The sequence below is a fragment of the Triturus cristatus genome, chromosome 7 (genome assembly GCF_964204655.1).
Source record: "Triturus cristatus chromosome 7, aTriCri1.1, whole genome shotgun sequence".
NCBI classification, from domain to species: domain Eukaryota; kingdom Metazoa; phylum Chordata; class Amphibia; order Caudata; family Salamandridae; genus Triturus; species Triturus cristatus.
In genome coordinates this window covers 1,678,998,344-1,679,014,015 of record NC_140590.1, presented here as the reverse complement: position 1 = coordinate 1,679,014,015, position 15,672 = coordinate 1,678,998,344, and the positions used below count along the sequence as shown (strand labels likewise).

Sequence of the window (15,672 nt, the reverse complement as noted above, 5' to 3'; positions counted from 1 at the left end):
AAGTACCATATGTAATCGAATGAATAGTTAAGATGGTCTCACCCGGCTTGGCGACCTCCTTCCCTGGGGGACATTTTGAGTGCGCGTTGCAGTGCACGCAGCCCGCCGCTGTCGTCAATCCACAGAACATTCCAGGCTTGCATTTGCACTTAGTCTCCTTTGTCCCTGAACAGGAGATGTCCACTTCGAGGCCCAGCACTGTCACCAGTTGGCAAAAAAAAAGATAATGGATAGATGGAATGAGACGACAAAAAGAGCGATTTACAGACATCACTTCTCACGTGCACTGACCACCTCTTATGTCCACACACAATTCTGCACAACAGTGAGGAAGTGGCAAAGTTCATTCAGTTGAATCAAACTGCGACTACAGTTCCCAAAATGCAGTAGGTTGTTAAAAGAGAGCTAAAGACTGGACACATAGACCCAGATTAACAATCATTTTGTGCTGGGTTTGTGTCACAAAAGTCAAGCAAACCTATACAAAATGCTTCTTTTGGATTTACTTTCCAGCGCAAAATGTGTTTTGCGTTAGAAAGTTGCCTGCTTTGCGTTACTCGGCGTCAAAGGGGCATTTCATGGATAGTACGTGGACATTCCCGTATAACCACCCATGGTTTTTTCCCCGCTCTCTCCTTTCTCTTTCTTATCTTGGGAACTTGCTTTTGTCTAGAACTATAAAATATAGTCAATATTAATGTCTGCTACTAATCAAAATTGTATTCTCTGCTGTCTTTGATTTTGAATTCCAATGAAGACAAATTAAAAAAACAAAGGCCCATGGCTTTAGACCCTAAATCCTATGTACTAACAATACTAATAATAAAAAGGGTTTTGCGCCACAAAATAACACCACTTGAAAGCAGGAATTAACAAGCATTTGCAATGCAATAGGTCTCGCATTTACGTGAGTTTAAGCTATCGGCATTGTAAATGACAATGCCTTTTATTTATGTTTTAAAAACAAAAACAAAAATAAAAGGCATTGTTATTTGCAATGTCAATAGCTCAAACTTGCGTAAATGCGAGACCAATTGCATTGCAAATGCTTGTTAATTATGGTTTTTTTCTGAAGGTATAGATTTTTCCATAATTGTCAGACTTAACAAATTCTTTGCTCCCAAGAGAAGTATGCGTAGGAGAGTTCAGGTGCTGTGAAGGTGGCCGGTGAGAGCGGGCAACGGTGTTGTGAAAGTGCTGTGTGTAAGATAGTGCAATTGTTGTGAGCGTGTTAAGTGCGAGAAAGTGTAGGTGTTGTGGAGTGATGGTGTGGGGAGAGTGCTGGGTGCCAAAGCACTCAAATGTTGTGAAAGTGTTGGAGGCCCAGAAGTGCTTTACTTGTGGTTTGAGAGCTCCGGGTGTGACAGCGCTGGGACTGAGTGCTCAGCACACCATGAAACACATGCAGCTCACACTCAGGTTGTCTCTCACCGGCACCACCCCTGCCAGACCATGTTGGTGTGCGAGTGCACCTTTGATTGTGTACTCGTGATTGTTCTGGGAGGCTTAGTTAGACCTCTTACCCCAGCACACACATACACATGTACACTTCTTCACTCAGCCAGCTCAGGTAGAAGGCTGGAATTCAGTATTTACTACAAAGAGTGACGGATGTGCACAGATGTTAGCGTAGGGTGAGGGGTTGATGGACACGGGGGTCCTACGTGCACTTTAGTCATCAGTGGCTGTGCCTGCTACTTCTACAACCTGGAACTGGGTGGGGACGGAGAGCGTCCTAGGACACGGAGAAAGTGCTGGAAGGGCACAGAAAGAGTGTGTGTGAAAGAGGAGACAGAACGGAAGAGAGAAAGGAAGAAGACAGAACAGAGGAACAGAGAGTGTAAGGGAGAGAGAAAGGATGGTGACAAAAGAGGAAGACAGACATACAGAGAGAGATAGAAAGTCAGAAAGTGAGCGAGGTTCGGTCACATGAAAGAGAGAACAAATGCTAAAAGAGAGATTAACAGAGAAATGGGCAAAGAAAAGAGCCCAAAAGAGATACAGAAGGATGCTGACCGTGTCAGCACACATGATGAAATGGGAAAAAAGGTAGAGGGGCGTACTGAAGGTGAGGTAGAGGTAACAGACAGAACAAGCAGCCGCAAAAGTGAACGCGACCGCCATCTGTTTCCAATTAACGTGACCGCGAGACAGGCAAATGTAAACAAGCGCTGGTGCGATAATTGGAAACAGATGGCGCAACTGCTCGCTCCCACAAGGTAAACGCCATACATGCATGAGTGCTCATTGGAAACAGTGCTGTACATGCATGAGTTTCTGAAAAAGTCCTGAGTGATTCCAAGAGGTCATCTCCTAGGCAGCGCTTGCGCACTGCCTCGAGACCTAGAAAGGAGAAATGGTTTTATTTCCCCTAACTTTTCCCACTTTGCATGTGTGCTGCATTGTATAGCACACATAGATTGTGGAAAATGTTTTAAAGTTACTATAGGCATGGTATTTTGTGATGAAATAGCACCCTTTTAGTACAAACCCTTTGCTAGGATCACACAGAAACTGTTGCACTATGGCGAAAGGTGTGTGTGTGGCGCTGTGCAGCCTATACGTATGCCAGCGCTCGAAGGAGGGCAGGATAGTGTCATATTTTTGTACATGTGGCCCTTTCCTGCTCTCTCCTCACGCAACACAGAGCAGCAACTTTGAGTGCTGCCCTGCATTGGGTGAAAGTTTTGTTGATCTGGGCCATGGTGTTCTGGTGTCATGGAGTAAGGTGGCAAACATAATCAGGTGCTGGGAGGGCCAGGAGAATTAATTCCCTTCTTGTTCTTTAAAAGCAGTGCTTAATTTGAGCCGGTGATTTCCGTTACTCGGCACTGGCCCTTAATTGTCAACACTGCACTTATAACAGTATGTCACACAGTGGCGCTGCTCATCTAATTTAGAGATGAGCAGAACCATGGTTGTTTATAAATACAATATATATTTAACATGACTAATACTAGCCTCCCCTGTCACTCCTTAAGCTTTGGGGACCTGAAATAATCTGAACTGTTGCACTTGCAGGCGAGAGAGATGGTTAGTAGTTGATTTGGCTGCGGTGACCAGGGCGATGGGTAGTGCAAACACTAGTGGCCTCCTGGTCCGGGCCCTGGCACCTATTTTACAAATTAAACACTGTTTAAAAGCAACCTTTCAAATAGAGGTCACAATTAGAAAGGACACCCAGACCAGCACACAAATGGACTAGATACTCACCACCATCACATTTTGGGCAGGAAATGCACCTCTTGATGTAGTTCCACTGTTCTGTAAAGGCGTCCGCGCTGCAGTTGAGACACACTGTGTTAACGTCAGAGGTGCATTCCTGAGCGGCATACATTCCTGTGGGCAGGACATTCAGTGAAACAATATATTAATGTCTCCAGATGAAAGGAATACAGCTGCCCCCTGCCTTTACAGATTGATACCATGGGAAACGGAAGCGACATCCCCTTTGACCGCTGATATCAGAGGGGCGGGCTTACCTCTTATTCCTCCCACTACCTCTCAACAGCCTGAAGCTGCTGAGTGGCCAGAAGGTTCTGGAGTGGAAACTGCAGAAAGTAAACAGAGCTCTTAGACTCAGCTTTGCTTTGTTCCTCCTGCGGAGTTCATGAACCCAGCCTCTGATGTCCTTGTGAGCCACACTCTACTCAACAATGACAGTTCCAGGTTTCTCATGTTCATGCGTGAGCAGCTCACCCATTCCAGGTCTTTCCTATTATTCTGAGATAGACCTGCTTATCCTATCGTAAATCTAGGCCTACAAGCAGAAAGCAAAGAGAATGCCTGGACTGAATGAGCTACTCACCTAAGCACTTTGGACAAACTAAGAGCTCTGCCAATCATCCACCACGCTGCTAAGCGCTACGTCCCACAAGATGATAACTACACCTCAGTGGTCTCTGTGCCATGGAAACACTTCCCACACAGGATCAAAACAAAGACAACACACTCCTTACCACACACCCCATGAGGTGTAGCATGCTAGCCATGTAGGCAAGTGCTTCAGCACCCCACACAGGGGTAGGTAGCACTGTATAAATGTTGCAATACAATACAATGCCGGCATTTTCCTAACATCTGTAGTCTCTGCAGTGAAACCCATGTTCACACCCATATTGTAGAAGACAGCCTCCTTTATTTTGTTTCGCTCCGCACTCAGCGGGTTTAGCTTCAACTGTGATAGGCGTAGACAGGCATTTCGTGAGTATGAAGAATGACCCAGGGAAAATCATATATTAACTACTCTCCATGTAAACATCAGAAAGGTGTTGTCCTGGGACTTCGAAACTAAAATGAGGAGACAGCTACTGTTTAACAAATGCACCCCTTTCTCTCTCTAGGAATTTGTTTACCAGATTTTACTTGGAACAATCTAAACTGTAGGTACTATCTCAAAGATTAGCCTAACAGGATACTGTACATGTATTTGTCTTCCAGTTCTGAATGCCAAGGTGCTACCTGCATTAACAGTCATCAAAAGATGAAGGGGGGGGGAGTGTGCATAAGTGATTCAAGGTGTTTTTTGGGGCTTTCTTTTCATATTACGCTCCTCTTAATCAGGCATCTGGTCCCTTAAATAGTAAATAGATACAAATCTGACTAAATAGTGGGCGTAGGCTGTGCTTAATTTGTACAGGTTTTTGCCAGGTTTCGGCACCGGAACTTGTTTCTTAGTATCAGTACATTTTTATCACGGTCCACCACTCGGTGGCGCTGTCTATCGATTTTTAAACAGAGAATATTAGCAGGGTGTACAAATATTGAAAAAAGTAATAATACCAGCAGCTTTGGATTACCTGGTATATTCCAAATTGTCAAATATGTAGGCGTGTGATGGTTGGAAGGTAGTCTCTTTGCTTACTTTTGGCAGCCTGGGAGGGTCTGATGATGGTGCAAGATGCACTGGCCTACTGAAGTATATATTGGGTCCAACTTAAACACTGAGCGTACTTAGGGCCCAATTTCGAGTTTGGCGGTGCGGGAGCAGACTGCCATGCCAGCAGCCCGCGCTGAGTGCAGGACCTGGGACACACACCCAAAAGGTGTGACCAACCTTCAGAAAATGAATTACTGGCAGCCTCTTGCTGGCACACATAAGAAGCGGCCCATAGTTCTGGTGCCCTTTGAGCATGGTCCTAGCTGACTTTTTGTGTGAAGTGTCCCCCTCCATCACTGGACTTAGGTAGGGTCTGCCCCTGTACCTGTTGTCACCCTTCTCACAAGTAAAGCTGGCAAGAGATCACCAGGGGCCGTATCATGATGCCGTTTACTGAACTGTGTCACCTTACAATAACAAATGTGTAGGAGGCACTTGTAGGAGAGTAGGATCTGCTTCTTGTAGTTACCCCCACTTTTTGCTGATGTTTCACTGTTTTTCGACTTTAGTCTGGCTGGGACCCTGCTATCCAGAGCCCCAGCCTAGCTGCTTCCTCTCTAAATTGATTGCATGTACTTTAGGTACACCACAGATTGGATTATGGGGTACCCATATAAGTCCCTAGTATATGGTATACTATGTACCTAGGACATAGGTACACCAGAGGCCTCTCAGGGGCTGCAGCATGTATTATGCCACCCATGGGAGACCATTTAAAATGACACAACAGGTCTGCTACAACACCATTTGCCACCTATGCACCCGGCTTCCCTGGGTTAGGTAAGACGAGTACTCCGGTGCTCACGTGGGTGCTGGCCTTAGAACCTTGTAAGTTTAAAGGGTTTGCTCCAAGTCCTCTCCTAAGTGTCCTTTAATCTTTAAACTTCCAACCGCAACTTTGCCATAGGATTGTATGGAGCTCCCGGCTGTGTTCTCACACTGCACGCGTCCCCAGTGGGTCTCCTGTGTCACTACCTTGGGTGGTCCCAGCGATTTTACGTGCTCTAGGCACTGTGTCTAGTCAAGTCGTGGTTCTTATACGACTTTCTTAATATATGGTTTAGTCGCCCATTGTATATTGTGCTATTTACTGTCGTTTTAGAACTGTAATATTGTTTGCCTTGCTCTCTAATCTCATAAAGAGGTTAGTAGAGAGTGTTTAGTAATAAATACATATATTTTATATATATACCTTGTGTGGTTCTCCTTTCATTTGGTCATTCAAGAGGTTATAATCTGGTAAACCAAGCTGCTTTACATTCCTTTAAGACTTACCCTGAAGGCTGCTCTCCATAGCTACCACTAGGATAGCTTTCAATAAAGGTTGTCTTTAACCTAATCATCAATAAGGGTTGTTTGGACTGGTGCAAAGTGCCCACTATAACTAGTGGACAGCATATACCAGGCCAACTTCTCACAGCACTGCTTTCACAGTACAAGCCGCCAAGCTCTGGAACTCACTGCCAGCCAGCATTAGAAGCAAACAGAAGCGTATACACTTCCGAAGACAACTGAAAATATGGCTATTTTCTAATAACTGCACCACCCACATTCCATAATAGAGCCCAGAAAACAGCTGCAACTTCAAGCACTGTCCTCAGCTTGCAACCTACGAACTGTACACAACTCAATGAAAAAATTGCTTTTGTTATGCAGGTAAACTAAGTAGGGCTGACATATGGGTCGCCGTGGCATTATATAGTTATGAACTTGAATATATAACAGTAAACAAAGCCATAATACGCAGCAGTCAGCAGCAAATTATAGCGCATACTTCTTAAATTCACATGACATATCTGCTATGAGGGTCGTCCATCAGCAGCACTTCACAGCCAAAAACACAAACATCTTCAAATAACCAGGCATAGAATAACTGAAGAGATCTGTCACACATTACTAGACAATCAGAGAACTTTAATGTATTCCACCACTGCAGGTCCCAAATATCTATAAACTTTGACCACTTCTTAACATCTCAAAAACCTCAGATATGGGATGATAATACAGATGCCCATCCCACAGATCTCTCCACCTCTCTCTCCCTTCAACTGTGCCATCTCGGAACCACAGCTATAAACATAATCTCAGATTAGACCCTGTACAGTAACCAGTTAAGCAGAGTAAACCATAACAAATACCATAAAGGGAGCTGCAGAGCTGTTGAAATCTCCCAGCTTACTAAAAACCATAAAACTGTGCATCTGTCTCTCAAACTTCCTCATCCAACACACTGCTACCCACTGCATCCCATAACACGGTAACATTGGTCATCCTGCACAACAAGGAAACACTTCCCACATAGAATGAAAACAGACATCTTTCCAACCACATGCCCTACATGGTGTAGGGTGCCGCTCATGTAGGCAAGTGCTTCAGGACCAAACAGAGGGGTAGTAAGCGCTATATGAATGCAGAAATACAACTGCGCCAGTGCAGAAAAGGTCTGTGTACTTCGTTTTGTCATCGTGAGCCATAAATTAACTCAAAATAGCTCTGAGTTAATGCAAATTTTGCTGACAGCAGAGGTTGGAAACACAGGGCATCAACTTCTTATTTGTGTTTCTGAACTCTGTCAGGAAAACCTGTATTAACTCAGAGATATTTCAAGTTAATGAATGCGCTCAAGACAAAGAAGCGCGCTCACCACTTGTGCGCTGGCGCAACACAGATTATGGAATCATGATACGGCCGTGGAAGCGCATGCCCATCTGGCACGGATTGTCTGTTTACCCAGATATATAAGATAACTACGTTTATCTAAATGGGGATATGCTAAAAATCTGGCCTGGAACCGGTCCGCCAGGACCAACTTTGGAGAACCCTGCCCTAGAAGAAGAATATGCAGGTGTGGGCACCACAGCTGTGCATGGCATGTTGGTCCACATCAGAGGCGCAACTAGAGCCAAATTTCGGGGGGGGCTGAGCAAAAATTTCGGGGGGGGCTGAACTTTAAGCAATAGGCAGAGTGGAGCTGCAGGGGCTCTTAGAAGGGGTGAAACAACAGCAAGGCCTCACTAACATGCAAATGGTCTCTGAAAGACCTGTGAAGTGCTCGGGTGCGGCTGCTTTTTTGCCCGGGAAGGTGTCTCATCCCGGGCTGCCACACACGACGGGGGGGGGGGGGGGGGGGGGGGGAGGGCTGAAGCCCTGTGAGTCCAATGGGTGTTGCGCGCCTGGTCCACATGACATCATACAATGCATTTTTCATTGTTGCTAGCGGCAGGCAGTACAACAAGTACAGATTCAGATGACTGTAGGAGGGTTTACTGCAGACGAACAGAAATAGCAGCAATGTAAAACAGTTCCTGGTCCCGGCCATCTCTCGTGAACCACCTATGGTCACCTGGGTGTTCTGGAGTGTCATACCTGGGGGGCACCGAGCACAGCAGACTGCATATTCCGGATGCAGATACTCCTTCTCCTGGTTCCTGCACGAACCACTGGGTGTGTAGGGCGCCAGCACCTGAAGGGGAGAGGAAGAAAGGTTAGAGTGTGGATGGAGACATGCTTCGAAAAAAGTGCAAGGCAGCGAACTGGAAACACTGAATCGTCGCCTTAGTTCTCCTGCCGCATGTGTGGCCCCAGACAACTCCCTTTACCCACCAGTCCTTCTGTGCGACCTCATACGTGTAGGTTCACCTCCAAGTATTTAAGCTTATCCCCAGCTATGCCACCGACTCTTGGAGTGACCTCAGGCAAACCCCTTTAGCGCTCTGTGCTTTAGCCTAACCACAGCTCTGACGCGGGCTCTCTGTGTGACCTCAGACAAGTCCCTTTACATCCATGTGCTTTGTTCTCACCATAGCCCTGACTTCAGCTGTGACCTCACACTAGTTTCTTTACGTCTCAGGTCTTCAGTCCACGGACTCTGTGTGTGACGTCAGACCCGTGCCTTACCTCACAGTGTTCTGTGTGGTCACATAAGAGCCCTTTAACCTTCACCTTCCCACAGCTCTTCGCATATTTAACACCGATTCTATATTGACCACAGACAAGTTACTTTAAATCCCAGCACTTTCTTTAGGCGACCTTCAGCTTTGACATTCTCTGTGACCTCATACACGTTTATTTACCTCTCAGGTCTTCAGTCTATCCCAGCTCTGGCGCTGACTCTCTGCGTGATATCATACACGCCCCTTTCTCCACCACTGCTCCGTCATTGCCCTGGCTCAGCACGGATTCTATGTGTGACCTCAGACAAGTCCCTTTACCGCTCAACACTTTAGTCTAATCCCCTCTCTGTCAGAGACTCTGTTTTGGCCTTTACCTGCCAGCGCTGTAGTTTACCCAGCTCTGCTACTGACACTCTGTGTAATCTTTACCTGCTTGTACTTCAGTGTAACCCCGGCTCTGCGTCTGACCCTGCGGGGCCACAGAAAAGCCCTTTTATGCATCATGTGTTTTAATCTACTCTCGAGGGCGCTTATGATTCCATACTAGAAGTGGAGGAGCTAACAAATTAACAGGTCGAGCCGAACCAAGGGTTGGCTTGCCTCGGCTCTGAGAGCCCATGAGCGAACCAAGCCCTAAAGATGTTTGCCATGTGAATCTTATATCAAACGTCACGTAAAAAAAATATGATAAAGTCTCTTTAATAAACACAAAAATGTACTTCTTTAACATGTGGAAGTTTTGCCATTAATACCTCACAATATTGCATTGCGCTGAGAAGTACTTGTTAAATAAAAGTTATTGTTTTTAAACATCCACCGAGAGCCATTTCTGCCCCGTCCCCACCCCGGCGACAGCGCCAATAGCGAACTACGAGGGAAGGCAGGTGCCATGTGGACCCGGTATTGTAGTGTCGTGGGGCGGCCAAGCACTACACCGACAGTATTTACCTTGGGAGGTATTTATTATCCTTCTCCTCTCTGCCCCGCTACTATACAAAAACGAACTCTCTCCGCCCCCGCTCCTCCTCTTCCGTTCCTGGCTATCCTCCCTCCTCCCAGCCCTATCACGACACTACATCTACGTGGGCCAGAATCTTATAGACAAAGCAACATTACAGTCTATTAGGTTTTTATACAGCTGGTATTCTGAACTCACTTATTTGAAAGTGCTTTCATATAAGATAGTGAAGGAAAAGGAGGATCAGGAAAAGAACTTTTGCCTAAGATCACACAGTTGGGTAAGCAGGGAAGCAATGATTAATCCAGTGGTTTCACTTTGTACAGATCAGCCACTAAATGGGTATCTATTTGTCTACCCTTTTAATCTCAAATGTCAATGCTTTGAATTACCACTTTGTGCATGAGGGTAGAGCGAGGGTGGCACACAGAAGCACCATGAAAGCTCGACTCGTTATGGGTTCCAACCAGGGCCGGACTGGCCATAGTGGGCATCAGGCGTTTTTTAGTGGGCTTGAAGGGCAGGGGCCGTATTTCGAGCAGTGGGGCAGTTTTTTAGGTCGAGCCTAGAACAGCGCATGCGCTGTTGCTCGACATTTAGTATACGGGTTTCCAAAGTGCTACCTTCCAGACCTCGCTGGCCTAGCGCTTGCGTTCATGCACGCGCAGCCGCCAATCACTGCTGCTCGCGCACCACTCGCGTGCTTGACACACAGCGCGTCCCGTCCTCGCGATCGCGATTACTTTCGCTTTCACGGCCGCGCGGCCGTTACTTTTACGGTCGCGCGGCCAATGCTTGTTTATCTTGTTTACTTTTTCCCTCAGTCTCTGTATATCTTCTCTTCCCTGCCTGGTCAGTCTTCCTCTGCCACATGTGCGAACATGTGTATTTGCTGTCTTTGGCCTGCAAAGCCGCTCTTGTCATTTAGGACTGTAATGTTTAGATTGTTGTTGGAATGTTTAGATTTACTGCTGTTACATACTTTTATCAGTGACGTTATCTGGTGGGTAAACCCGTCTGTTTCATTAGATACCCAGCAGTGCACATCTTCCTAAGAGCAGGCACATATACCCTCCCATCTGAATCTGCGTGAAAATCATACTTCATCATACCATGCATGTCCTGTTCCTCTTGTAGTTCACCAATATCTATAATCTTCACTGTGTATAGAGCTCATATTTTATACCCGTTCCCGCATTTGCAGATCTCAGTGCACGTGTGCATCTCTAGATGCTAATATTTTTTAAAGTATTTTTCCAGTTAGCTTGTCTTGCCATGTTTGTATATGTTGTCCCCATATGGGCACCCTTTTTTCCTTGTGCGCGTTTATCACGATGTGTGTTTCTCAATCTCGTCGCAGCATGTCTATGTATCTCCCCATAGATAGAAATTGATATAGTCTGCAAGCAATTAAAATATTTAAATAAAACCTCTACAGGACAGTGCATGTTTGGATATACAGTTCCCATCTTTCTTAGCACTGGGACGGGAAACATCGTTTACATCGCATTCACTACAACGCGATGCTGTTACATCGCGGTCGTTACAACGAACGCGATGTAACCACGCGATGCCATTACAACGCAAGTCTTTACATCGACTTGCGCTAGATGGCGTGCGAACATTACAAATAGTGTAGTTTACTATCCCAACACCTTCCCTACTGTTAAGTGGACTGGAGTTGGAATAGTAAATTACGCTTTTCTAATGTTAGCACGCCATCTAGCGCAAGTCGATGTAAAGACTTGCGTTATAATGGCATCGCGTAGTAACATCGCAGTCGTTGTAACAAATGCGATGTAACTGCACGCGTTGTAATGACTCGCGTTGTTACGTCATACATCCCACTGGGACTGTTATGACAAAGCGGGATTTAAATACGAAATAATAGCCTGACTTGGAGTCCTATTTAAATGTAAACAGAGCTTCACATTTTAAGACGAAACCATATTAACGTGCTTTGTCTTGATGCCCCCTTCCGCCCTCCTCCTGTTTTCTATGTTTTTGACCCTCTTGAGTCTGATGTCTTGCTTCGTATCCCACATTTCCTCATGTTGCTGCCCTATTCCCTCATCCGCACCCAGTCATTGATAAATATTAATATTATAGGGTGATGTGTAATATTAGGAGCCAATGTGTAACACATCAAACAACCCAGAGTAAGTTACACGCAGCAGATGGAAATGCAATGTACACATTATTTCAATGAAGCCTGAATACATCATTCAATGAACCAAGCACAAGGAACGCAAATAAAGTGTGCATTTTTAACCGAGAAACATTGCACATGTCACCGTATCTTTGAAAAGTTTCCATAAGTAAATCCAGTGCCCACTATCAAGAGAAACCAGTTATAGAAACTCGCCATTCCAGTTTGGACCCAGCCATATGCAAATCAGTCTTGACCCTGCGCCCAATGGAAACAGTCCCGTCCGAACTGCCAGGCGGGCTGGAAACAAGCATCCTAGGACCGGTTTTGGGCTTTCCGCCCTCATCAGCCAGGATAGCTTAACTCCAGTGGCATGGAGAGCATGGGACCCACGTCTGGGCATACCCGTCCCACTCGGGGTAACAAATGCAACAAGCATTGGCATAGCCAATAGGTCTCGCTTTTGGGACCTTATAAGTGTTTAGTTATCCAGCACAATATCTTTGCTGCAACAACATCAAGTGTTGCATAGCTAAACACTTATAAGGTCTCAAAGGCAAGACCTATTGGCTATGCCAATGCTTGTTGTTACTGGGGGCCGGTTTTGCAGCAGTGCTGCAATATTTGCTCCTCTGTAACAAAAGCAACAGCAGTGCTTCACACTAAAGGCCACCCCCCACCCACCCTCGGGCGGTCTCACTGAATTGCCAGGGCTGGTTTGAGTTCCCAGTCCGGCCCTGGTTCCAACAGGACCTCGAGCTGAGCCAGGGCCAGGCTTCAGGCTCGAACCTGACTCCAGCTTTCAGTGGCTCGCCCACCTCTACTCTTTAGGACTCAGAGTAGACTCTTTGCCTCTTTGGGACTCCGATCAATCTTCAGAATATTGGCAGCATTTATTTATTTATTTCTCGAGTTTTAGAAGAAGCCTCCCCATATCCCTCTAGGGATATCTGCCTCACAAATACCCTATACCCCGGGCAATGGTTTCACATTATACCCCAACCAGGTGAATTTTCATCGATCTCAAACGACTTTCCTGGTACACTTGAATGAGGAATTAAATGAAGGTAAATCTAATAAAACAATCCACAGTCTCTTATTTAACCCCAGCCAAAAACTGTAAAGGATTTATTGCAACTTTCCAGAAAACCTTGCGTTTCACTTGAGTATATCTGAACCAGCAATGGGTTGCTGGCCCTCAGTGCCCCTGATGGCCATGTAACTGGACAACAAGGTGCTATGAAGCCCCAACACTGCTACTGCGCAAGGCTCGTGACCATCCCTATACAGACACATTAAGATACAAATACATTCTCATTGCTCTTCTTGAATTTGAAATTCTACTTTGGAGGAACAGCTGGATAATATTTAAAGGGACCTCCTCTAAAGCCCTGCATTATTCAACCATGCAACCATAATTCAAGCACAAAAACAGGAGCTTGCGCCTGATTTCATAGTGTAACGGTTGAGGTGGTACCGCACCCATAGGGCGTTTGCTCGCATGATTTGTTTGTGCAATGTACAAATTAAAAAAATTAAGCCTTGGGGCAAATTTTTTTGACACAAAGTAACGTAAAGCAGCACAAAACAACCTTCTAGACAAACAGGTTTTGCACTGGAAAGTGAATCACAAGTCAGCACTTTGTGCCAGTTTGTACCACTTTTGAGGACTTTGCGACAGCTCAAAGTGTTGATAAATCTGGCCCTTCGTCTCTATGCTGAGGTGGCAGGAAGGCCATCATATTGACAGGATATAGCTCAGAGTGAGGGATATCATAGTAAGTGAGCACTCGATATATACCACACCCACGGAGGCTGGCACACTTTTGGTGGGAATGTTATCTGGCAAAAAAATGTTTTAGTGGAAACACTTTTCTGGAAATATTTTGTGGGGAGAATTTTCATTCGCTGGCAAAGTTTTGCAAAGTCTTAAAACTTGGAAACCTTTGCAACCCGCACAAACTTTATAAAATTGTGAGTAATATTTAAAGGTCACCCTCCCTTAGTTGCAGATGTGCAAATGGTGCCAAAGAAAAACCGATTCAGCTGGCCAATGTTATAGATAAAACTTGGCAAAAAGTATTCCAGGCAAACTCAAAGTTTGCAGAGGATGGGTTGAAAGGTTGTGATGTGTTAGACTTGTCAGCCTTAAGGTGGTCTTCCCCTAAACGTTTTAACTCACCTCCTCTATTTTTGCTGGACTTTCTTTTGTTGGCCTTAGGACTGCCAACCAGTGTTAAAGTGCTTGTGCTCACTCCCCTTAAACATGGTTACATTGGCTTATACCCAATTGGCATATTTAATTTACTTGTAAGTCCCTTGTCGAGTGGCATACTATATACACAGGGTCTGTAAATTCAATGCTAATAGTGGGCCTGCAGCACTTATTGTGGAACTCACTTAAGTACCACTTTAAAACATGTCCCAGGACTGCCATTGCAGTCTGAATGCATTCTGAAAACTGCCATGTCGACTTGGCATTTAAACCCCCTTGCCAAGCTTTAAACTTCTCTTTTATTACAAATGTCACCCGTAAGGTAAGCCCTGGGCAGCCCACCAGACAGGGTGCTTGAAGTTAAAAGGTTGGACATGTACTTCTAAGTTTTACAGATCCTGGTAATAAAAAACACCTACATTTGTTTTTCACTACTATGAGGCCGCTTCTTCCCATAGGATGACATAGGGGATTCCTTATTACATTTAATTGTGAGAGGTGGAATAAAGGTAAATTAACAAGCCCTCACATGCAAGGTCTCTTTCTTTTGAGATAAGAAAATGTGTTTTCCATACTGCTTTCACCTGCAATGTTAAGGGGACAGGGTGGACTGGATTATTCTGTTTTTAAATGTCCACATTAGCTAATTTGCACCACAGTCACAAGACGTTGTGGCATTGCTTGGACTTCAATTGGGTTCCCCAGCTTCAAAGTCCACAGCTCTGCACATAACACACAGCAGCAATGTGGGGTCTCATTATCTGCAGATCAGTGGCATTTGAATTTAGGAAACTATTAAAAGTCCTGTAAAAAAGATGAATGATAGTTTTACCGTAACATTGCAAGTGCAGACCGCATTGAAAACATGTTTTCTTATCTCAAAGGAAATGGAATTCAACAGAGTGTGTGTATAACAGGCACACAGTCCCTCTAATGTGATAACATGTGCTTGAGCTACAAAATAACAAACACTCATGTGCAAGATCCCCTCACAGTCACGCCTTAAACACAATCTCAGGCAAATTAAAATTGTTTTAAAAAAATACAGTAAGGATGTGGCCAAGATGCAAACAGTGGTGGAAGCTAAATAAACAAGGGTGGGGGCACTCTGTAGAGTGGCTCAACAAAAAGCAAATAAATAGGTCCAAAAAGTGCGAGCAGTGCAAGGATACAAGTACTTGGGCTATGTTCTAGGGGAGAGTCACTTGCAAGAAGAGGGAAGTGCCGACCGCAGAAATGACCAGCAGGAAGTAAGAAATTGAGAGTGGGTTTGAGGCCAACCAACGGTAAGTAATGGGAGCGCGCCAAGCCCACTAACAGTAAACAAAATGTCTCAAAGGAGATGTAAAAATACCAGTTTTAGAAAGTTGGCATTTTTCTGTCCTTAGCTCTTTTGTGCCTATAGCCTTACCTGGGTCACATGACTGGGTGTAAATGACAGTTAGATTTGGAGATTTACTCCCAGACAGTCACACAATAGAGGGATTAAGTGTGCCTGGATGGGCCATCTGCTGACTGGATGGAGTAGCAGAGCTGAGCACAGCCCCACTTTCAACTGAATTGCCTGTGCTCTGCCTT

General features: G+C 45.2%; 1 protein-coding gene across 1 annotated transcript in view; it reads right to left on the bottom strand.

The window, feature by feature from the left end:
* LOC146812689 (tumor necrosis factor receptor superfamily member 3-like) overlaps positions 1–15,672 on the bottom strand; it is a 131,953-nt gene that overhangs the window by 41,870 nt on the left and 74,411 nt on the right. The window contains exons 2-4 of the mRNA XM_085619793.1: positions 8,246–8,342; positions 3,214–3,339; positions 43–198 (exon numbers count right to left, since the gene is read on the bottom strand). Coding sequence (XP_085475919.1) covers positions 43–198; positions 3,214–3,339; positions 8,246–8,342 — 379 coding nt within the window. The remainder of the gene's footprint in view (positions 1–42; positions 199–3,213; positions 3,340–8,245; positions 8,343–15,672) is intronic.